The sequence below is a fragment of the Lasiosphaeria miniovina genome (genome assembly GCF_030549165.1).
Source record: "Lasiosphaeria miniovina strain SMH2392-1A chromosome Unknown B0T26scaffold_2, whole genome shotgun sequence".
In the NCBI taxonomy this organism is placed as follows: Eukaryota; Fungi; Ascomycota; class Sordariomycetes; order Sordariales; family Lasiosphaeriaceae; genus Lasiosphaeria; species Lasiosphaeria miniovina.
In genome coordinates this window covers 7,041,654-7,063,390 of record NW_026848221.1, presented here as the reverse complement: position 1 = coordinate 7,063,390, position 21,737 = coordinate 7,041,654, and the positions used below count along the sequence as shown (strand labels likewise).

The window sequence follows — 21,737 nt, the reverse complement described above, 5'->3', positions numbered from 1 at the left end:
CGAAAACTGGTGGTTCAAGTGATGGATTGTAGATGTCTGTTCTTCTCTCTAGCTTTCTGGCAGTGCCAGAAAGCCCGTTCTTATACTACTATTGTGGTGGCGAAGTTGGTGGCGAAGTCTCTATCTAGAACCTTCGAGGCCCTTCTGCTTGATAAATTCCAATAGTTAATTAGCCCCGGCAACTTGGCTATTTCCCCATCAAGACAAGGATAGAGGGAAGCAAATTATATTCGGTAAGACCTTGAATCATCTGCTCCTCTATGGTGGCTGGCTGCGGGAGGAAGATCAAGGTGATGGGGCTAAGAAAGGCCTCCATTGTTTGGCAGAGAGGTTCCTTTTTCTTGTGTAAAACTGTTTGGTCGTGTACGTGGTTTTGTTGCGAATGTGCCTTCGCTATTTAGTCGCGTATGTGGTTTTGTTGCGAATGTGCTTTCGCCATTTAGTCGCGTATCTGGTCTTGTTGCGAAAGTGAACTTTGCAGCGGACGGCGAGGCAGCGGTCGAAAAATAGTCTTGTTCCCAGTGGGACCCACTGTAGTGGGTCTACTCTAAGATGCGTTGTTTCTCAGGCTCTTCTTCTCTTCATATCGTAAATAAGCCCCTTGCCTGGGGTCATATTCCGCATGCTTGAAGACAATCTCTTGATATCGTGAGCATAGCGTAGGGAAGAGGGAAAGAAATGGAGTACACGGCAAGTATTTCCCGCAACTATAGCCGGAGAGCCACCTTGGAACCCCTCGAGCAGCGAGAGCATATCTCAAAATCACAAGCTAACACACCATGACCACTACCACCTTTCCTGACGCAGGCGCCCGCCTCGGGAGAAAACCTTGCTGAAATATTTCAAATCCCCCATCTCAGACCCAGACAGTCACCAGCGCATCCTGGAAAAAAAACACTCGCCTTCTCGAAACCACCTCGCAAGACAGATGGCTCGACTTTTCAGACAGCTGAGTTTGAGTTAGCTACGAGAGAGACTACCAAACTTCCCACCCGAGGAGGGCGTCACTTGGGAGCTGCTCAAAGACTTGGAACTGGGCAGGACCTGTCGCGATCTAGCTATACAACTAAGCAACTGAACGCGGTAAGTAAGATACAAGTTACTTCGTGTTTCCTAGTATCACGGTTAACATAAGTAAGCATTATGGTAGCTACCATCAATTCATATTCATTGTGTCCCATAACTCTGCGAGTACTTCTATTCTGGGAGTCTTATCCTCGAGTTTCAATCCATTTTCTATCATAAACCCTGTCACGGTGCCACCCCCGGCCCCGTCACCGTGGCATACCCCCACGGACTACTTTCCACTGGTACAGAGAGACGGAGAGACGGTAAATCCAGTGGGGATGACTCGGGAAAGAGCGGCTTGGGTGGAGACCCCAAAACAAAAGAGTTATCTCCCCTTCTACCAGTTGTATCGCAGGCAGGCACCGTCATAGTAAGCGCACCGACATCCAAATCCGGAAAGGGCTCGAAGTGGAGAAGGTTGTCCGTGTTTGGACTTGGGCAATCCGGCGCTGAGGGCGCTATTCTCAGAGATGCCAGCCTCGCGGGCGAGTCCAATAGCACCGCGGAACGACGTGAAGCCTCTAGATCGTGGAGGCTTAACGTCAGCAAGATGGGGACGATACTTGGTAGATCGAAACCTGTCCTCCTTGCCAAAAAGTCGACGTAAAACCTTGTGGATTTTTTCAAGCGGGATAGCGGCCAAGCTGTGGCAGAGGGTGGTGGCGCGAATGAGCCCAGGGAGGAATAGGGTCGGGGAACGGGGAAGCTGGGATAAGTTAGGTTGTAGGGAAAGCGTACGTAGTACTAGATAGATTCGCCTGGGCGGGGACCAATACTAGAATGTATAGAGCTACCCTTTATAGAGGGAAACGGGAGTCCCAGGATTTTCTCGAGGTCTCAGGTGCCCTAGACACCCTAGGCTCTCTGCTCTCTACCGGCGTGCACGACGCCTTTATAGACCTTTTTGCATGAACCAACTGCCATGCATCTGACGAAGCCTTTGTGGCTTAGTGGTTGGATTGCTGGCTGTGCCAGGCATCCTCACACAAGCTGACTAGGTCCCTGGGTTCGACCCAGGGGTCGAACCCTGCTTCTATTTGACAGATATAAGCATTCCCAAGCCGAAGGCGAGACGAATTGTCCATAGAGTTCTAGGTGGTAGCTATTGCGTGTGCGAGTGTCCCAATTCTAGGCCCTTTGCTTGCACGGGACCATTTTTGGGCCCTTTGGTTAAAATGAGCCCACTCCACGAAAATAAGCAGTTCCACTTTACCTCTTGCATTTTATGTCTTGCTATTCCCGACTACTAGAGAATTAAGTCAGTCTTTGCTCTCTAGGCTCGCGCTTAGATCTGCAAACGACCCTTCTGCCGCTGTTCAGTACCCTGAATTCTTGAATATTAGAACGCCGTGTAGACGCCGTGGGTTGGGAAGGAGGCCCTGAACAACAAGACGCAGAAAAATGGATACTTGAACCGGTGTATTGAAGCCTGGTCCTTTCTTCCTTGACGGCTGTCGGCTCGTGTACATGATCCCAACGAAGCTCCCTCTCGTCAAGCCATGCCCTGAGCGCCATTGCTATGGGCATGCCCGTAAGCTGGATCCTCCTCTCGGCCATCTGCAACGGCGTCACCCCATCCACATTCAGTACCATTTTCACCCCGCGCTGGAGCAGGACCCCAACTATTTCACTATCCCCGCGCCGCACTGCGTGGTGCAACGCTAGAGCGTTCTTCGGTCCCGCTGAGTTGGGCCGCCTGAAATTCACCGTGTTCGGATCAAGCCCGTAGTTCAACAAGGTCAGCATAGCAGCACGCTCGAGATGCCGGTTGTGGCGTGCACGACTGCCTCGGCTTCGATGCGGGCAGAGTGGACGTCTGACGACTGCGAGTCGCGGCAGGTTGAGGAGGGCGAAGAAGCAGGTCCCTTGTTGGCATCGTGGGTTAGCGGTCAGGCGAGAACCTGGGGAGGGTGAGGAATGAGAAGAACGAACGACACTCTGGGCGCATGTCAAAGACCATGCATCGTTTGATGTCGCCGGAATCGATGCTGATCGCATCGTCAGCAGCGGGCCGTGGGCGTGCCTTGCGGAAACCCTCCAGCATTACCACGGCTCTCAGTGAAAGTACAAATCTGGCCCCTGCGGAATTTGTGAAGCCATTCAGGGCCTGCAGTGTGGTAGATGAAGGTGCACTTTTCTAGGAACTTTTCCTCCATCACTACCTCTGCCGGCTCCATCACGGTTTCTATAGCAGTCATCGTGTGGATGAACAGGGCTCAATTTAGTTGATATTAGCTCCGGCTACTATGGTAGAGCGGCATACTTGTCGTGGTAGATGGGCCAATCGGCGCATGATGAGGCTGATAGGCGTAATGATAAAGAGATCGCAGCCTAGACGCCAACAACCACCCCCTCAGATCTGGCTCACTCCAACTCCGCCAGCCAAAGGCAGAATGCGGAGTTGGCCAGACACATCAATGGATCAGTTTTGACCAATTATTTCAACACCACGATCAGGAAGATAAGAAGCATGCCGCTTCTCTTTGTTTCGTAAACGGGACCCTGGATCCTCCACTTTCAACTAGTAACGAAACTACCGAGAGACGTAGGGCAGATAGATGATGCGGGATAGCGCAAAAACGCATATTGCGGCACAATGTGTGAGGTTGTGTACCGGGATGAAAGGAGGTTGGGTGGGGGTTGGGGTTGGAGTGACATCTTCTGGACAGCATTGGCCGGTGTCTTTTGTGCCCCGTTCTTGGAAAGTAGCTGCAGCGAAATTGGCTGACTTGTGGCCTCGGATGCAAGGCTTGCAATGAGCCGCACCCTCCTCTGTCATGCGAGGTCATGTCGGCACCTTAGAAAGGCCTTCAGGATGCGCTCACCCGTTTCGAATTAGCTGGCATCTATTACCTCGCTCGTTATCGCCGTGTATCCATTGGATCCAACTAATAGTTCTAGTTTGGCCACCCCCTAATGTGCCAGCCTGCGTCCCCAGATTTGTCCATTGCGGGGCCCTTGTCCTTCTTAATTGCCCTAACATCCATTGCGTATGGAGTGGATGGTCCTCAATGACCACGGCTCGGTGCCAAACAGCGCAAGCCTCCATTACTAGCAGAAATGACTGAAATTGCCGGCATTCCTGTGAACCTTCCCTATTTGAAGAAGGATTCTCTCTATCTCCGTGAGAAACCTTTCACCACGGATTTTTCAGTCGACCACATTCCTGGCGCAGACGCAACTAACAATCGTCTCGACTACCAGAGTCTTACTATCACGGATGCACAGGACTGTCGTGATGACTTTGAGCTGGAAAAGCACGGTTTCTGTTTTCTCAAAGCCAAAACCACTATCGGCCCCGACTCTGCAAACGACGACCACTACGTCAAAAAAGTCCGTTTCCCCGAGATAGAGAAAGTATTGCACAAGGCATTGCCCGGGTACGAACAGATCGAATATCTAGATCATCTCGTAAGTTCGTTCTGCCTTTCTGTCGTTCTCCCATGTCCTGGTAGATGCAGCCCCTCTTGTATCGAGTCCGAGTAATCTCATTTTTTAGGTGTACGGGATTCATCGAATAACTTTCTAGCGCTTTGTCGAGCATTGTTCTTTCCAGGCTGTCGTGGAGCGATCAACCAACGTGGTTTTATCCAGGCGCTATACTCACAATGCCGCGGCATAGTTACCCCGGTGGTGGAAATGCTAGCCAATTTTGTAGTACGTGTCTCCTGTTCGGTGATGTCGGGGCCCAATCGTGAGCATGTACAGCTTGAGGGACTGCAGGTGAGTCTCCATAGCATCCTTGTACTTGGCCTCTGCTTCCTTCTTCTTGCCCTCTTCCGTCAGGGTGAGAGCTTGGCTGATTTGGACATTACCCAGAGCCAAAAGCACATATTCAGTCCAATAGAAAGTCGGCTTGCCGCCGGGCAGCCGATGTGTCCATGTTGCTTGCTTGCTTGCTCTGCACCTACCTGAAGTTGGTTGCATCCTCTATGTCCTTCACGAGCGGTTGAAGTCTCTTCTCGGCCTCCCCCAGCCGTCCTGGTAGCCATAAACAAGTCGCGAGGTTGGTCGTGTACACGGTGCGATCTCCTGGTAGGCCGTCCCATACCTTCAGCGCCTTGTAGCAGTATTCTTCCGCTCTTGATATCGATTGAGTCCGTGAACCCCATTGCCGAGGCGGGCGAGGCCAAAGACTTCCCAGACATTTGGGCGTTAGAGCTCACCAGAGCTGAAAGCCGGTTAGATGTAATCCCGCTCCTTGCGAAAGCTCTCGTATGCTTCCTGAGACATGTTCGACTCGGTGTGGAGAGACCCGATGCCGCCATAGATGTCAGCTAGAATGCGATAGCCCCCGCCTTTATCGAGGTGTTGGAGATAGTACTCCTCAGCTAGCAAGAGGAGGTCATTGATCAACGCCGGCAAAGCCCTTTCGTAGCAGTACCTTTAAGTAAATTTAGCACATTCCACTTCTGAAAGTTTTTAGTCAATCAGATGGTTCTTGCCATCCAGCTTCGTACAAAATCATGGGGAAGTCCCAGTTCACGGTTTCGTGTGGAATCAGCGGGTTCCCTTCTTTGCATGAGGCAACATAATGTGCACAAAGTGATTGCACGTGCGGAAGAAGAGCTTGTTGTGCATCTCATAATGCCGGATCATATATGGCGGTTCTGAGCGGGACGGGCCAGCAGTCTTTGACCATGGTCAGTGCGTTATTGAAACTGCGACGCCGCTCATCGAAGCCCATACGGAGATGGCATGACGCTTGTACCAGCCTATGCATTCTCAGCTCCTTGTGTTTCTCACTTTGGGTGACAAGCGAGCTACGCAACAGCTGAGTTTTGAGCTTGTTTCTTGTTTCTCTTATAACATGTACTAGTATATTCCAAAAGGAGAATCAGTAGCCCAGAGGTTGGTTTAGTGGCCTAAAATCGCGGTCAGTGTCAAAAGTGGGATCATTGGCCTTGGCAAGACGTGAAGTTTTGGGAGGTGACTATTATGGAGGTTCAAATGTCCCAGTTCTGAGCCCCTTCTCGCAAAACAGTGCTGCTGATCCGGGGCTGATCCGGACTGATTAAAGGTAACGAATGATTACGTGACTATAAGTATGGGTGGTTGTCGATTTTGGGGTGGTGAAACAGGTGGGCCGAGGCGCGCGATGTCATGGCCACGCGGCTGCAGATCTTGTCGCGCGGCAACACATCTCAGCACGACAGCAAGCACCTGCACGAGACGCTGCGCCTGGCTTCCATCCTGACACAACCGTGCCCGTCTAGGCTAACGAGTGGTCGCCTCTTGATCCCCAACGAAATTATGTACATGTGCTTGAATACGGTCTCAGAAACTTTGGACTCAGTGCCGAGCCCTTCGACCACGTCAAGACGGTAATTACCTACCTCCGCTTTCCATCCCCATCCCGGAGCCCCGTTTACCTTACTCACACAGCACTACAGTGGCTCGAGGATCCGCCGTTGGAGGAGCGCCGGCCGTCTTCGTATGGGAGGATCCCAACCACCCGCGTTGAGGGGTGTAGAAGCGGCTAAAAGAAAAATATTTTCGATATAGAAGAAGGGGTAGCGGAGCCGAAGGTACCTTGCATTTAACCATACAAGCACCTAGATCTAATGAAAACAGACCAGACACCCGAAAAGGAGGTAGTCACGACGGGAGCCATTGGGAAATGGATAAGAAATCTTTCTGCTGATTACCCGAGCCACCACTTCGGGATGTTAACCGAATAATGATCAGAATGTATTTACCGTGACGAATAGGTAAACAACCAAAGATTTGCACAATAACCAGAAATTTGCACAATAACCAGAGATTTGCACAATACACATACCTAGGCAGACTAAGGCCATCCGCCCATCCTCGACCGCACCCCTAATTACGCCGCCCGGCGCCAACAAACGGCGTCTCGACCGGCCGCTCGCCCGTGGGCGTGATGCGGGCCAGGTGCCGGCGCTCGCCGTTGCGCCAGTCGACCAGGGCCGAGTGCTGTGTGACGCGGTTGTCCCACAGCACGACCGTCTTGTCCTCCCACCGCACGCGCGCGTGGAAGTCGGCGCCGTACGCGAGGTGGTCGTACAGGAAGTTCAGCAGCGCGTCCGACTCCTCCTTCTTGAGCCCCACAATCTCGCGCGTAACTGGCAGGGCAAGGGTTGTTAGCAGGTCGGTCCAATGATTTCGATAGAGGTCGGTCCAATGATTTTAATAGAGGTCGGTCCAATGATTTCAACAGAGGTGCATCTTGGCTTGTGACAGCGCTGTTAAATAAAGAGTGGTGGGTAGACTCACAGCCCCTGTTGACGAACAGCCCCTTTTCGCCCGTGACGGGGTGCGTGCGCACAATGGGGTGCTCGTTCTTGACGGGGTCTCTGCGCAGCAGCCCGCCGCGGGCGAGGCTGCCGTTGGCCTGCTCGACGGCCGAGTGCACGGCGCGCAGGCCGTGGAGGCGCTGCTGGAAGGCTGGCGACAGGCGGTTGTAGGCCTCGACGGCGTCGGCGAACAGCGTGTCGCCGCCGACGACGGGCTTCTCGAGCGCGTACAGCAGCGTCACCGCCGGCGGCTGCGCCTCGTACGACACGTCGCTGTGCCACGCCACTGTCGACGTGCGCCCGGCGAAGTAGCGGTCGACCGAGTCGTCGCCGGCGCCGCGGTGCACGATCAGAGTCTCGGGGTATCCCGCGGCGACCCCGGCCGTCGGGTGCACGTGCAGCGGGCCGAAGGAGCGGCCAAAGTCGAGCGCGTCGGCTATGGGCAGGTCGGCAAAGTCCTGGTCGCGGAACGCCACCACCTTGCGCGACGCCACGAGGTGCGCCAGCTGCGCCCGGCCGGCCGCGCCGAGGCTGCTGAGCTGGATCCCGCGCACCTCGCTGCCGATCGTCGGCGTGAGGTTGGTGAGCTGCGTGCCCGCGCCGAGCAGCTCCGGGTACGCCGTGTCGGCGTCGAGCCCGGGGTCGTGGTGCGCCCGCGGCTCGAGCGGAGGGTCCTTTTCGTAGGCGTCCCAGGTAGGCAGGTAGTGCGGGTACTGGGCGGAAGACTGTGTCAGCTCTCTTGGTTGGCGGCGGGAATGGGTATATCGGGAGAAGCTTACCCGGGCTGCCGGATGCCCCTTCTTCCCGTCTTCGGCGTCCCTGTCGACCTTGAGGGCGAAGAGAGTACCGTAGCCATCTTTCTCGCCCGGCGCGACGGTTGCTTGGAGCTTCGCGGCCGAGACGGGCACTAGGACGGGGGCCAGGGTTTCGGCCGAGACGGTCTCTTCTGCGTGGGGAGCCATTGTGGTAGTCTGGTTGCTCGGCAGGGTCGGTACAGAACTGGGGTGGCAATGTCTGGTGAGTCTTTGCTGCAAAGACGATTCAATGCTGTCCCTTGTCGTCTTGGGCTTTTCACCTGACTGACCACGCCCTTCGTAGATATCACGACAGGCTTTATACGGCACCCATTCGCAGCCATGGATGGCGTGCTTGTCTGTGCAAGAACACGCAACACGCTCTACCCCCTTGACAGGACAACGAGGTGCCAATCAGACGCGGCAGCCCCAGCACGGCGGCATCGGCAGGAGAAGCCGCGGCCACGGCCCCCACGGCACATGCGGCCACGGCCCCCCACGGCACATGCTCGGACATAGCAGCCGGATCTAAGTCGACTGGGCAGCACCCGCAGGCAAGGGTGCCGCACCGTCAACCGAGATTGGCGGCTCGTGATGCTGCTATGCGCGGGGTGAATCGCGTCATGGCTCATGCAGGCCGACACACGGAGCGGCGCGGCTATCGGCAGCCCTCGCGGCCAGTCCATCTTCGGGTTGGCAAAAGCAGAGAGCACGCAATTGCTGGTTTGTAACGTCTTTCGATCAGTGCCTGTAAGTGTAAGTGGTAAGTGGTAACTTGTGTGGGACTATACACAGCAGAGTGGTTGCAGGACCAGAGCAAGTCCAAGCCAACCAAGTATTGTATTGTAACCGCTTTCTACATTTTCCACATTTTCCGTTAACAATCCAATTCGACCGAAAGCAGTACCAACTAACCACCAGCAGGTAGAGTAGCAACACCAGCAACACCAGCAACACCAGCAACACCAGCAACACCAGCAACACCAGCAACACCAGCAACACCGGCAAAATCGGCAACACCGGCAACACCAGCAGTTGCAGTATGAGCAGCCGCCCTGAGCAGCATGGGCGGCAGCCCGTCGAGGACGTGGCGAACGGTCTGGATCCAGCAGCCCATGGCGGCGAGCCGGCTCGTGAAGGCCGGCACCTCGCGACTATCCCAAACAATCTCGCAGTTGTTGCCCGCGTACACGATGACTCCGTACTGGATGTGGATGAAGGCGGTCGCGGGGCCCTGCGGCAGCAGCGCCGCCAGGTCGCCCAGCGACATCAGGACACGGGTGCTGTTGGCTGCAGGGTTGGTGCGTTAGCTCTGTCTGATATAGACTCTAGTGGCGAGAAAGAAACGGACAGAAAAGAAAATGGAGCGAGAAGAAACTCACCGTCAACCCCCCGCTGACACCCTAGCGCCTGCCTGTCCAGGATCACCCGGAAGTTGGTCGGCACCCCCGGCACACAGATGACGCTGGAGTGGTAGCGCCCCCGCGCCTGCAGCGTGAACTCGATGTTGTCGGTGCGGAGCTGCACCATGCCCACGAGTTCCCGGGCCGAGTACATGGCCACATATGCTTGGGACAGCAGAGCAGATAGGAAATCCGCCTTTGGGAGCCTCAGTCTCACAGTGGCTAGTACATTGCTCATGCCAGTGCTAGTGTTGTCATTGCGGGTGTTGGCGTGAGTTTTGTTGCTGGTGCTGGTGCGGGTGTTGGTGTGAGTGTTGTTGCTGGTGCTGGTGCTGGTGCTGGTATTAATGCTGGCGTTTTGGGGGCCTGAGCTCGGCAGTGGGTGTCGGAGTGTAGATGCGGGCGTAGATGTAGAGGTAGACTTGGATGTGTATGGGAGTGTAAATACGGATGCGCCACTCGGTGTTTGCATCTGCGCGGCATGGGGGGCACCGGGACTGGGACGCGCAGATCGAGATCGATCCTGTCGGCTTGCGGCGGTGGCGGATGTTGCACGAGAAGGCCCTGGCTAGGCACGAGGGTTACCGCCTCTGCATAGAGATGGGGCACGATCTTGCATCTGAGGACTGCTGGCAGGTCGGCCCGCCTGTCTCGGTAGATGAGGTGGCCGATAATGATCCCGTGTTACTGCTTAGAGGGTGGGTTGTGGGTGACGTACGTCTTAACGTACAACGCCCTGAGTAGGCTGAGGTCGGCCAGCTGTATGGCCGTCTTGGCGATGGCGAACAGCTGCAGCTCGACTGAGCTGAGGGCCGCGAGCTGGACCATCAGCTTCTCGCCCCCGCTCCGCTGGGCCTCGGCTGCCGTGAACTTCTTGAAGGCCAGGATGTTTGCCCTCCGGCAGTTGGAGAGGCCGTCCCCTTCGAACGCCGCCGATGCCACCTCTAGCCTGGCCAGCAGGTTGGCCTTCTAGGTCTCGGCTATGATATGCCGCCTGTAAAACGCAATCTTGGCTCGCGTGTACGTGCTGACCATGGACTCGCCTCGGAGGCTGAAGATGGTCGCATCCAAGTCGCCGGCCGAGTCGCCGGCCGAGTGCTCCGTCGTCTCCGGGCCCATTGTCTGATGCTCGATCCTGTGGCAACAAACCCCGGAGAGAAAGTTTGATGGTGAGTAAAGCTGGCCTGCGGTGAGAGGAAAGGGATGGATGGAAAGTTTGACGACGAGGCGGCTAACTGCAGGTGAGATGTTCTGGGAGAAATCATGTCTCACCGAGTCGTGCTTACTACGACGACAGGAGGTTTACTCTGTGGGGATGCTAGTCCCGGTCCCAGCCCCAGTCCGGTCCCGGTCCCGGTCCCGGTCCCATCTCGAGAGGCTGGCTGCCTGGCCAGAAGCGGACGTTACATCGCAGGTGAACACGAGGCTATGTGACCAGATGCAGAGTCAAACTCTGCCTGGGAACTATGAGACGTCGATACGCCTGCGAGCGGCTTGCTAGTTGCTCGTGTCCTCGGAACAGGGCACGCGGCGAAAGTATTACGGCCGTCGGGGCGGCAGGTGGAGTAGCCAAGTTCACTCGACGTCTCTGTGGATACAGCCGTTGATACTAACCGCGGGGGCTAGTGTTTGTCAACGCACGTAGTCCAGTCTAGCGCATGCCAGGCGAGCGCAGGTGGGTGCAGCACTTGGGCGCAAGGACAAGGCGAACCGCGTGTATGCAGGTCAACTATTGTCTCCCTGAACGTTTCCGTGCAGCATGTGGAAAGACAGAATATGGAAAGACATAACGCATACATTATGCAACGGACAGGAGCAGAAAACAACATAAGAAGCGAGATTTGCCATCCTCTATATCCTCTTCTGATCTCGCTCCAAGTCATCCTGACCTCTCCAGCACTCGAGACAAAGCTTCAGCCAGCCCTCGCGAGACCCGCAACACTTCCCATGACCGTCGTGCCCAAGAGTAAGCCCCAGCACTTCCAGACCCAGAACACCCCAGTCTCCTGCTAACGCGCTGCTTCTCCTTAGACAGCAAGATGAACATGACGGCCCCTCCCCCAGGGGTGCAGCAGCTATCGTTGACCATCGCGGCGCAGGAGAAGGAGATCGCCACCTTGCGACGGTTCCTTGGTGAGCAGACCAAGTTCATCGACGAGCTGCACGCCCAAGTGCGGATCCAGCAACAGACGCTCCGCCGTTGCGCCGGCGTCATCGCCTGGCTGTCGAAGGAGGCCGACGACGCCACCTCGATCGAGGACGTGGAGCAGCTCATCATTAGCCCCCGCACCGGTAGTTGCCGACACCACAAGGCCTCCTGCCCGCACCTCTAGACCTGGCCTAGCTAGGTACCTAAGCCGTAGGCTGTGCAAGGTCAGCCAGCCAGCAGCCAGCAGCCAGCAGCCAGCCCGCCACGCACAGTTGAGGGTGGGTCCGCAGTGTCGAGGCTTTGATCAACCTGTTCTTTTCTATCATGATCTACGGGGGTATTTAGGGTGTGGGGGGGACCAGGCTAGACCAGTGAGGATGCACTGGTCATCATTGCCTCTCTCGTAGCTGGCTAGAAGCGGCTGCAAGCATGCCAACCAACCGTAACGAGAGAGACAACAGAAAACAGAGAGCAAACATTTGTACCTACCTACAGTACATAGGTGCCTGGAGAACCACTGCCAGGGACAAAACAGGCAGAGCAGGTCAAGCAATGGAACCAGATTCAGCTCCACCACCTTTGCGTCTTTTTAGTCTTTCTTCTCGTTCCCCGATCCAATGATACCATTCCAGGCCACAAGCCCAGACCTAGCCACAAGCCCAGGCCTAGCCACAAGCCCACGCGATGGACGGGAGGCATCTGTGGATTCGGGTACCGGGAAAGCTAACTGGCCCAGCATAGCCTAGGCCGTCCCGCCAAGAGCATGTGATGGGCGTTTTTCAACTCTGACATGTGTGCTGAGCCGCGATATCTGTGGGGCCCTGTGCTGTTTGCTTTGTGTGACCGAGATGCGGCCGCAGATACGAAAACCCCAACCCCAGAGTGCCGGCCGCATCTCCCTAGTGCCGGCCGCATCTCTCTGCCGGCCGCATCTCTCTGCCGGCCGCATCTCTCTGCCGGCCGCATCTCCCTGGCGGCCTATCGAGTCTATGAGAGGGTGGGCGAGATCGTGGATGTCCTACTGGTGCCAGATACGCTTGGTGGTTCTGCACCAGAACAAGAACATGGCCTACCGCGTTCTGGATGGCGGCGGCAGATTGTGGTCGGTCGGTCAACTGTTAGTTCACCGCTACTCTCATCCAAAGACTCATTGCCAGCTTCTGGCCAGACTGAGCGTCGCCGTTGATTAATTATAGCACAGCTGGTTGTCAACCACGCCCAGCCGGCTCTTCACCACCAGGCCTACAGTCGACGCTGTACTCAAATCACGACAGGAAGCTAGCCGTACACCAATCGTCAATATGGCAGGTAGAGCATGCCAGAGCGGACAGGCTCGGCTCTCCTCGGCCAAAAGTTGAAGCGCGAAGGGACTGTTTTCAGCCAGCAAATCCCCAGGCCAAACGTTGGCGCCACCGCAGCAAAAAACTTAGCAAGGAGCGAGGTTCTAGCTCCATTTCCACACAAGACATGCGGGTATTTGCGGTGTGTCTTGTGTGGATCTCTCCCTCTCGGCCTCTTTGGGGCGCATTGCCATGCGGGACAGTTTGCTTTGCTTGTCGAGCGTGGCTTGTCCAGTAGCTACTGACAGACCACTACTTCTTGTTTGATATTCCGTTCAATGACAGCTATTGTGAGCCGCAATTCCCCCCATGTTCCGGGCTCTGAACAGGAGCTAAGGGTGGAGATGGGCGGGAGCGGCCGGCGGATCCAGGCCGAACTTTGACGAATAGTATGCGGGAGGTTGGAACGAAGCCACGGACAATTTAACGATGTAGGTATTTTAACTATAGTTGGCTACCTACCTAGAGATATAGAACCTCCGCTGTGTCTCTCTCCTGTCGTCTGTTAATGAAGTTCTGGGAATCCAAGGCACGTCGGGTGGCGACCAGGTATTATCCAGCATTATTGTGTACTTAGGCGAGTGAGATGTTGGGCTGCCAAAGCACCTTTGATTCCCTTATCACACCCGGCCGGAATCTATATTGAAATAATCGTTACCATTACATTACTAGAAAGGGTATTTCCTACGCCTGCCACTTGTGCCGAGAAACATGCCGAGTCTGTAGAAAAGAAACAACAACCCCTCGTAAAACCTTTGGATCCCGCGCTGGCGGTGGTTCCATCTGTTTCCGCCACAGCCGCCTCACCCCACATTCACTCGCATGAAAACAGAGCAGCCCATCCAAGCACCAATTTCGTTCATTGCAATCATGGCCATGGAACCGTGGAATTTCTCCGCCCCTAAACCACATATTTCTCCGCCCCTAAACCATATATTTCTCCGCCTCTAACCATATTGTCGCCGGCACCCCTAACGCCGCTGGGGCCAACGGGTTTCCTAGTGAAGACGCCTCCCCCGTTAGCGCCGCTGCCGACGGGCACCGCGTCGTGGTGGCCGTTGTGATGGCCGTTGTGCAGGTGGTCGCCGGCAAAGCCGTGCTCGCCGGTGAAGGGGAAGCCGGCGCCGCTGACGCCCCAGCCGACGCGGCGCGTGAAGGTGGCGCCGGCCAGCTCGGGGGCGCCGCCGTAGGGCAGGGGAGTCACTCTGCTGAGGGGGATGTGGTTCCAGCGCCAGTCCCACACCGAGGCGTACGTCATGCGGTAGGCGCTGAAGGCCATGACGGTGCCGATGGTGGCGCCGGCGAGGACGTCGTACCAGTTGTGGAACTCGTCGATGGTCAGGGCGCCGCCGATCAGGCAGGCGCCGAGGATGGGGGCCCAGATGGCGACGAGCTTCCACATGGCCGGGTGGTAGTTGGAGAAGACCTTGAGCTTGGCGTTGAGGTACAGCGACAGGTAGACGAAGCCGGCAAAGGCGGCCGTGGTGTGGCCGCTGGGCATGCTCTCGAGCGAGTCGTTGATCTGCTTCTGGTCGCCCGTGCAGATCTCGCGCGTGTAGTAGATCTCGGTGAAACCCTTGGCGTTGTATCCCTCGCCCGCGATTCCGGGCGCGTTGGAGGCCAGCGACACGTCGGGCTGGCACACGGTCAGGAAGTGGGGGCGCAGGCCGCCGATGAGCCACTTGACAAAGACCTGGAAGACGGCGGCTGTGACGAGGCTGTAGAGCAGGCCGATGATGGCGTTGTTGGCGTCCCAGAAGGAGCGGATGCGGACCTGCATGACGAGGATGAGGAAGATGGGGATGATGGAGGCGAGCAAGGCGGCGAGCCAGATGGGGATGATCTCCTTGCGCATGGGATAGGCGAACTCGGGATACACGACCTCGCCGTCGGCGAAGGTGACGGCGAAGGAGCGCGTCGGGGCCGGCTTTGCCCAGTAGACCTATTTTTTTTTTCACACGCAGAGTGTCAACTTGTGCGGCGGCAGAACGAGAAGGGTTTCGAGAGAACATACGCCCAGACCGATGGCGCCCATGACAGCCATTGTGACAATGTCGAGCCAGGTAGCCCTGACCCACTGGCCAAAGCTCGGCCTGGTCATCATGGTGTAGGGCTCGCGATGGGCGCGATTACCGTGGCCATTGGCGGCGGCGGCGTTGGGAGCAATGACGGGGCCATTGCGGGGTTGGCGGTTGAAGAGGCCCATCGTGAGGGTCGGCCTGGGGGGCCTGGGGGGGGGCGCCCGGGGGGGGGGGGGGGGGGGGGGGGGGATCTCGCAAAGACTCGAAGTGTGGTCGGCGACGACCGGGTGGATGCTGGCAGAAATACCCGAGTCTGGGGACGGCGGTGCAAAGCTAGAATCGAGTGCAGAAGAGCAAAGAGAACCCGACAAAACTGGCAAGACGTTCGGGCGGTTTTGTATTGTGGACGGAGGTTCTTGGCACAATCAAGCTTTCCAGCCAAGGCACGGGAACGCACGCCAGTCCAAGCAGCTAGTGTGGCCGGCCGCCATCCCAGGTCGGGCTGCTCTCGTTACACGCAGCTGCATCGCGATCGGGCTGTTTGTGACTTGACGTCATCAAACAACCAGATTGGCGGAAAGGAGCAGGCTTGCCCGCGTGCAAAGCGCACGGCATGGCTGGTCTGTGCTCTCCGACTCCTCTCTATGGTGGACCATTAATGCATGAAACGCCTTTAACCCAATTGCACGTTGCGCTGCAATGGAGAAGGAAGGCACAGGCAGAAAGATGCGTTGGTGTTGCAAATGATGAAAGAGGAAGGGGGCGTCGAGCCAAATGAGCCGTCGATTGGCCAGCCGGTGACATCATGCCCCGCGTTTCTCAATGCCAAGCCCCTGAAAACTTGGCATGCTCGAGGGCAAGCGGGAACCTGGAAGCTTAGCTCCGGCCGCTACCGGTGCCTGTGGCTGCTGTAACCAGACGAACCTATCCGACCAGAAAGCCATCCGACCAGAAAACCATTCGACCAGAAAACCATCCAACCAGAAAACCATCCAACCAGAAAACCATCCAACCAGAAAACCATCCAACCAGAAACCATTCAAACAAAGAATATTTCAATACTGACAATCTTTAATATTATTGTGGTTGATTTTTCGCAGGCATTTTTGCACTTTGGGGGTCTTCAATTAAAACACATGGGAGTTCTCGCATTGCTCTTCAGTCTTGATTTGAGTCGTGGACTGTCTTGTGTGTAACTGGGCAGAGATAGCAAATGCCCGGCCCCCTGGGTACCAAGAAAACAACATGAAAATGAAAATGAACCAAAAAGGCTTCCAATCACCATTGTGGTTATCGACTGGGCCAGAGTATACAAAGCAGGAGAGCGGATTCAATCGGGTAAGTAAGTAAATGCAACTGCTATATCGACAATAACAGCCATCAAGACTTTGGAAATGCACAAATTTAACGGCCAAGGCGTTTTGCTGCCTTAGGACCCTCACGCTAAGGCCGCCATTAACCGGGGGTTCCTCTAACACCAAATTTTTTACAATTTAGTTAATTCGTTAATTAACCAGCCGGCATCGGGCAGAGATCACACTCAATACTTAGATTAATCATCTTTTGCAAAGTGCTTTGTTTTAATTTAACAGTCGTACAACAATATTTCATGCTTCTTCGTTTTTACTCGTATTAATCGAGATTAATGAGCCCCCCTTATCCCTAGGTTACGGAGTTAGTTGCCGAGTTCCTTTATGATTGTTATCTCATTTACACCTTCGTATTCACTACTAGCTTACTTGTTGCAAATAAATAAAAACAAACAGTAAAGCAACACATCAACCACACAGTGGCAACACATCAACCACACAGTGCTTGGGCCACTCGCCCAACCTCGTCACACGACCGTTTCTCAGACTACTTTCTTGCTGGTGGTGGGGGGTACCGAGGGGGTGATAGGGACCGACGTTGACGTGCCACCTGCCTTGGGGCCGCTGATGGACGACGTGCTGCCGCCGACAACAGGGGTCGACGGGCCGGTGGGCAAGGGCGACTTGACTGACACCGGAGCAGGATTCGTAGTCGGTGTCGAGATAGGGACCGTGGTAGTGGTGGTGGTCTTGCCCATGGTCCCGGTCGGCCAGCCGCCGCCGCCGCTAGGGGCGGGCTTGGATCCGCTGCTGCTGCTGCTAGACCCTCCAAGGGTGCCGCCACCGATGGGGCCCGTAGTAGACGTCGTGGTGCCGCCGCTGCCGCCGCTGCCGCCGCCGCCTCCACCACCACCGCCGCCTCCACCACCACCGCCGCCTCCACTTCCACCTCCTCCGCCGAGACCGCCACCGCCGAGACCGCCACCGCCACCGCCGACAGGGACCACGGGATCCTGCACCACGAGATAGGATATCAGCCAGTAGTGCCCGGTGGGGTCTTGGACGACGCGGTGGGAGTAGGCCCCGAAGAGGTCGTCAGCATATTGGTCAATGATGTTGGTGTGGTCAATGAGGGGGTGCGTGTCTTGGATCACGTCGAGGATGGGGTTGATGGCGGCAATGCCGATGGAGAGTTTGACGTGGTGGGCGAAGTCTAGGGCCAGAGGCTAGCCCTCGAGCTTGAGCTGGTCGCCCTGGAGCTTGTTGCGGTACTCGGGGAACGTCTCGCTCGTGTGGTTGTACACCTTGAGCTCGATGCACCACTCGGTTCCGCCAAACACGGTAATGTCGTTCCGCAGATTCTGGTTCACGTACGTCCGGTTCTCCACAATGGTTCGGCGGCCAAGGCTGATGAGGTACGCGCAGTAGTCGAGCTGTGCCCAACGCTCCCTGCAAGTGTGCCGTTGATTAGCTCCTAGAAGCTGCCGAGTCCCGACCAAGCATTTTTGAAGGCGGAGAACTTACCACCCGCCATTGCTCGGCGCGACGTCCCAGATTCTGTTCTGCGTGTGCAGCCAGGTTTCGAGATGTCCGATCATCAGCGGGGGGCCTGCCATGGTGTTTGGCAATTGGTGAGAATTTAGAGAAGGAGTTCGGGCTTTTTCGGGGTCGGGGATGTGAGACTGTGATTGTCCCGATTGAAATCAAATGAAGAGTTACTCCCGATACGAGTTCTTTCGACAGTCATATTACGCCATCTTTATACTTAAAGCCTGCGAGTCTCCAGACACTGATCTCCAGGTCCGTCGTCGCGACGCGAGAGGCATATTGAGGGAGGACTCCCAGAGGTGCGCCGGGGATGGAAGCTGAAAGCTGAATACCGAAAAGGGCAAGGCGGACGCTGGCAAGAGCAAGCCTCAAAAGCGCAATAATAGCCGTGTCAAGGACATGGGACACTACGCCGACACAAGAACAGCATTGCAGTCGACAATAACAACTGCGAGCTGCATAAGGCCATGTTCCCCCGCACGCGGTTGTTGCAGCAAGGACGAGTTCCGTTGGCAACTCGGGTGAGTCCGAGGCGGTAGCGCCTGTTGGGTCTTGATAGCTCGAAATGGCAGCCAACCAGAACAGGCCAGCTGCCGTCACGTCGTCTCTTTCGTCCTAGCCTTTCCGCAGCGCAGCCACTAGCTTGGCCAGGACGGTAGGGCAGAAGAGACGCAATGCAGGTGAGACAATAGTTTGACTTGGAGTCTAGGGCGCTTGTGCCGCAGCAGCAGCATGGTGCTCATCACAAACGTGACCACCAGCACCGTGCTCGTCACAAACGTGACCACCAGCACCGTGCTCGTCACAAACGCGACCACCCTCTATCCCGTCTCGGTTTCTCGGCCGGCACTAAAAGATTGTCATATTGGCCGGTTTACACTGGCTGGGATTCTTGTTCCTGGCAGTCTTGGGAAACTTGTTACCGTACTTTCACCCCGCCCCTTATCCTGACCAACTAATTAAAGTCAAATCATGACACTCAGCTCAGCCCACGTGTTTGAGCATTATGGATAGCATTTGCCGGTTTAGAATTCAGTAGGCTTTGACCAGTAGCTGCTGCACACAAGCATCACATCACACCCTTCCTTCCCTCTGCCACAGGGAAGGCCCCCTGTGTCAACGCACAAACGACAGAACGGGCATGCAGAACCTGCGACCAAATTCACGGACCTGCTTACCTTTGCTTCGGTATTCCCGGTTCAGGAGGCCGTCCACAATCTGGTGGATATACGAACCCGTGCATCTGACGCGATCATGGAATACATGGAATACAGACGATTTCGCTCGTTCGCTGCTCAGTTGACCTACCGTCCGACGAATATGCATGGCAGATAATTAATGCGCCGGTAAAGCAAGAGGACAGAAAACGTCGTCAAACCAGTACGAAATGTATACTTTAATATTTGCTATTTTGACACTGAAATTGCGATAACAATAACAGTGGCTGGTGAGAAACTCGGTTTTAGGTGTCGAGTTGTGGCCAGTTTTATCATGGGTGAGTGAGGCCGGCATCAACGAAGCAAGGCCCTCGGCCCGGAAATCATCCATGGCGGTGGTGAAATTGAGACACATGTCTGAGACACATCACTTCGGAAGGCGGAGAGCCAACTGTTACGTAATAACGCCCTCCTGACGGAACTTTGCCACCAACTAGACCACCAACGATGATCGGCCTCTATATAGGCCTTGATGCCTACATTGTTGCCTAATAACGGTCTTTTGTTCGAGGGATAAATAAGGTCTTCTTTTCCTTTTTTTTTGCAATAGAGAAGATTTGGATACACTTTAATTGAGCTGCATTGTGCGCAACACCAACCGTTGGGCCGATATTTGGTGCTTCACCTCGCCCACTAGCCCGAAAAACGCCAGCCGCGCGGCCCACGGTCAGCTTAGCGGCAAGTGACTCACGCCGTTGCTCCGCGAAGTTCAAGTATCTACCTAGCATATATTTCTTTTCCTCGAAAAATTAATCCATCACCTCGTGTGGACAATAAACACCCCGGTCTTGACAGGAGGTGTGTTGCTCATGATCGGAGTTGACAGCGCATTGAATTGTCTATCTAGGCTAGAAAAAGGTTCAAAGGACGAAGCCGAAGGGTTCCTTATATAGACCCGGTAGCCCTGCGCCTCCTGCCGCCGCCTCCGCCGCTTATTGTTCTGTTGGTTCAACCAACACATCTTCAAACAAAGGTCAAACGTAAGACGACGGAGTAAGCCGACTGTGTTAAAGAGTGGCTCAAAGTGGCTCAAATCTGGGCGACAAGGTACAAACTGCAATCCACACGGTCCACTCTCCATCTGTTCCTATTTACACCAGCCAGACTACGACGTCAAACCACAGCCCCAACCGCAATCTCACACACAATGGAAGCATTAGCCGCGCCGCCCGACGACGCCGTCCCCGTCCCCGTCCCCGTCCCCGTCCCCGTCCCCGTCCTTGCAGATGTCGAGGCGCTGCTGCGGCCGCAGGCCAAATACAAAGCGCGGTCGCACGACACGTCGCAGGATGAGCACATCCCGCTGCTGCAGCGCCAGGGTTCCATCAAGCCAACCGTGGTGCTGCTCGGCGACTCGATGCTGGAGCGCATGACGACGACGGGCGAGTCGCCAAGCCTGATCGCGCCGTGGCCGTCGCTGGCCATGCTGAGCGACGCCGCACTGGCCGCGCTGGCGTCGGCAGACTCGGCCGAGCCGGACGCCAGCGAGCCGCTAGCAGCAGCAAAACGAGCGCGGCGACCAATGGCCAGACTGGACGGCGTCTTCAATGCCGGCGTGGGCGGCGACAAGGTGCAGAACATGTCGTACCGGCTCGTGGGGAGCGCGGGCACGAGCGGGACTGAGGACCTGCCGGCGCTGGCGTCACTGCTCGCGGCGCGCGGTGGCGTCAAGCTGTGGGTCGTGCAGGCGGGCACCAACAACCTGGCGCCCAAGAAGGGGCTGCGAGACGGCGACCTCGACGCGCTGCGGACGATGGTGCGTAGCCTGCTGCTCGTGCCGTCGCCGTCACCGAGGGTGGTGCCGTCCAGAGTCCTCCTGACGGGCCTGTTCCCGCGGAAGGACTTCTCGCGGGCGCTGACGGACGCGGCGAACGACAAGCTCGTCGACGTGGTCCGCGGCCTGAATGCGGAACTGGGGAACGAGCGCGTCGTGTTCTTGCCGCCGGCGGAGGACGTCCTAGTCGATGCTCATCTTGTTGACCATGTGCACTTGAGTCTGGGGGGGTATGTCATCTGGGTGCGGAAGCTGTTCCCGGCCGTGATAGATATGCTGCGGCGGATAGAGGGCGAGGCCGGCGAGACATGATTATCGTGAAAACCCCCGAGGTGGTTAATTAGGTAGTCGGCAAAAATAAAAATAAAAGAGCTGCTGTTCAATTGGAACTGGGTAGATGACTTGGGAAAGCCGCTAATAGGAAAAGGCGAGTAGGGGCGGATGTTTGTGAATGAATGAGTGCTGGCTGTTTCGCAAGCAAACCCCCGAGGTAGTTAATTAGGCGGTTGGCAAAAATAAAAATAAAAAGAGCTCCTGTTCAATTGGAACTGGGTAGATCATTTGGGAAAGCCACCAATAGGAAAAAGGCGAGCAGGGGCGGATATTTGTGAATGAATGAGTGCTGGCTGTTTCGCAAGCAAAGAGAGTTCAGTTCGCTGGGAAGCCTAAAAAGAACTGGTCGCCGTCTTCGAAGACGACAAAAATTGGATGCACCGCGGATCGAACGCGGGACCGTCTGTAGAGCTGGGTGCCGAGGCATTGCAAAACAGAAATCATACCACTAGACCATGCACCCTAAATGGGGATTGGTGGATAGTAGAGCTCTAAACTCCCTCAAAACTCCCTCACAGAGGGG

General features: G+C 55.9%; 5 protein-coding genes and 1 non-coding gene across 6 annotated transcripts; 1 reads left to right on the top strand and 5 right to left on the bottom strand.

The window, feature by feature from the left end:
- Positions 1-6,891: 6,891 nt before the first annotated feature.
- On the bottom strand, positions 6,892-8,287 carry B0T26DRAFT_636063 (uncharacterized protein; the record flags this gene model as incomplete). The annotated part of the gene is made up of 3 exons (XM_060436789.1): positions 6,892-7,154; positions 7,306-8,038; positions 8,105-8,287. 3 exons carry the CDS (start codon positions 8,285-8,287, stop codon positions 6,892-6,894), a joined length of 1,179 nt encoding a protein of 392 aa, XP_060301694.1.
- A 742-nt stretch (positions 8,288-9,029) lies between these two features.
- On the bottom strand, positions 9,030-10,641 carry B0T26DRAFT_748999 (uncharacterized protein; the record flags this gene model as incomplete). Its single annotated transcript, XM_060445041.1, has 5 exons — positions 9,030-9,409; positions 9,502-9,943; positions 10,015-10,168; positions 10,241-10,491; positions 10,555-10,641. The coding sequence occupies 5 exons, from the start codon at positions 10,639-10,641 to the stop codon at positions 9,030-9,032; spliced, it is 1,314 nt and encodes a 437-aa protein (XP_060301693.1).
- Positions 10,642-13,602: 2,961 nt separating this feature from the next.
- On the bottom strand, positions 13,603-15,236 carry B0T26DRAFT_699470 (phosphatidic acid phosphatase type 2/haloperoxidase). Its single transcript, XM_060441469.1, has 2 exons — positions 15,026-15,236; positions 13,603-14,953 (listed from the first exon to the last, which is right to left on the bottom strand). The coding sequence occupies exons 1-2, from the start codon at positions 15,215-15,217 to the stop codon at positions 13,913-13,915; spliced, it is 1,233 nt and encodes a 410-aa protein (XP_060301692.1). The 5' UTR covers positions 15,218-15,236; the 3' UTR covers positions 13,603-13,912.
- A 1,648-nt stretch (positions 15,237-16,884) lies between these two features.
- Positions 16,885-17,958, bottom strand: B0T26DRAFT_748996 (uncharacterized protein; the record flags this gene model as incomplete). The annotated part of the gene is made up of 3 exons (XM_060445040.1): positions 16,885-17,568; positions 17,647-17,791; positions 17,867-17,958. The coding sequence occupies 3 exons, from the start codon at positions 17,956-17,958 to the stop codon at positions 16,885-16,887; spliced, it is 921 nt and encodes a 306-aa protein (XP_060301691.1).
- A 1,975-nt stretch (positions 17,959-19,933) lies between these two features.
- On the top strand, positions 19,934-21,677 carry B0T26DRAFT_699467 (uncharacterized protein). The gene has a single exon (XM_060441468.1). The coding sequence runs from the start codon at positions 20,255-20,257 to the stop codon at positions 21,191-21,193; it is 939 nt and encodes a 312-aa protein (XP_060301690.1). The 5' UTR covers positions 19,934-20,254; the 3' UTR covers positions 21,194-21,677.
- On the bottom strand, positions 21,587-21,677 carry B0T26DRAFT_t64. The gene has a single exon. It is a non-coding gene; the product is annotated as a tRNA-Ala (tRNA).
- Positions 21,678-21,737: the final 60 nt, after the last annotated feature.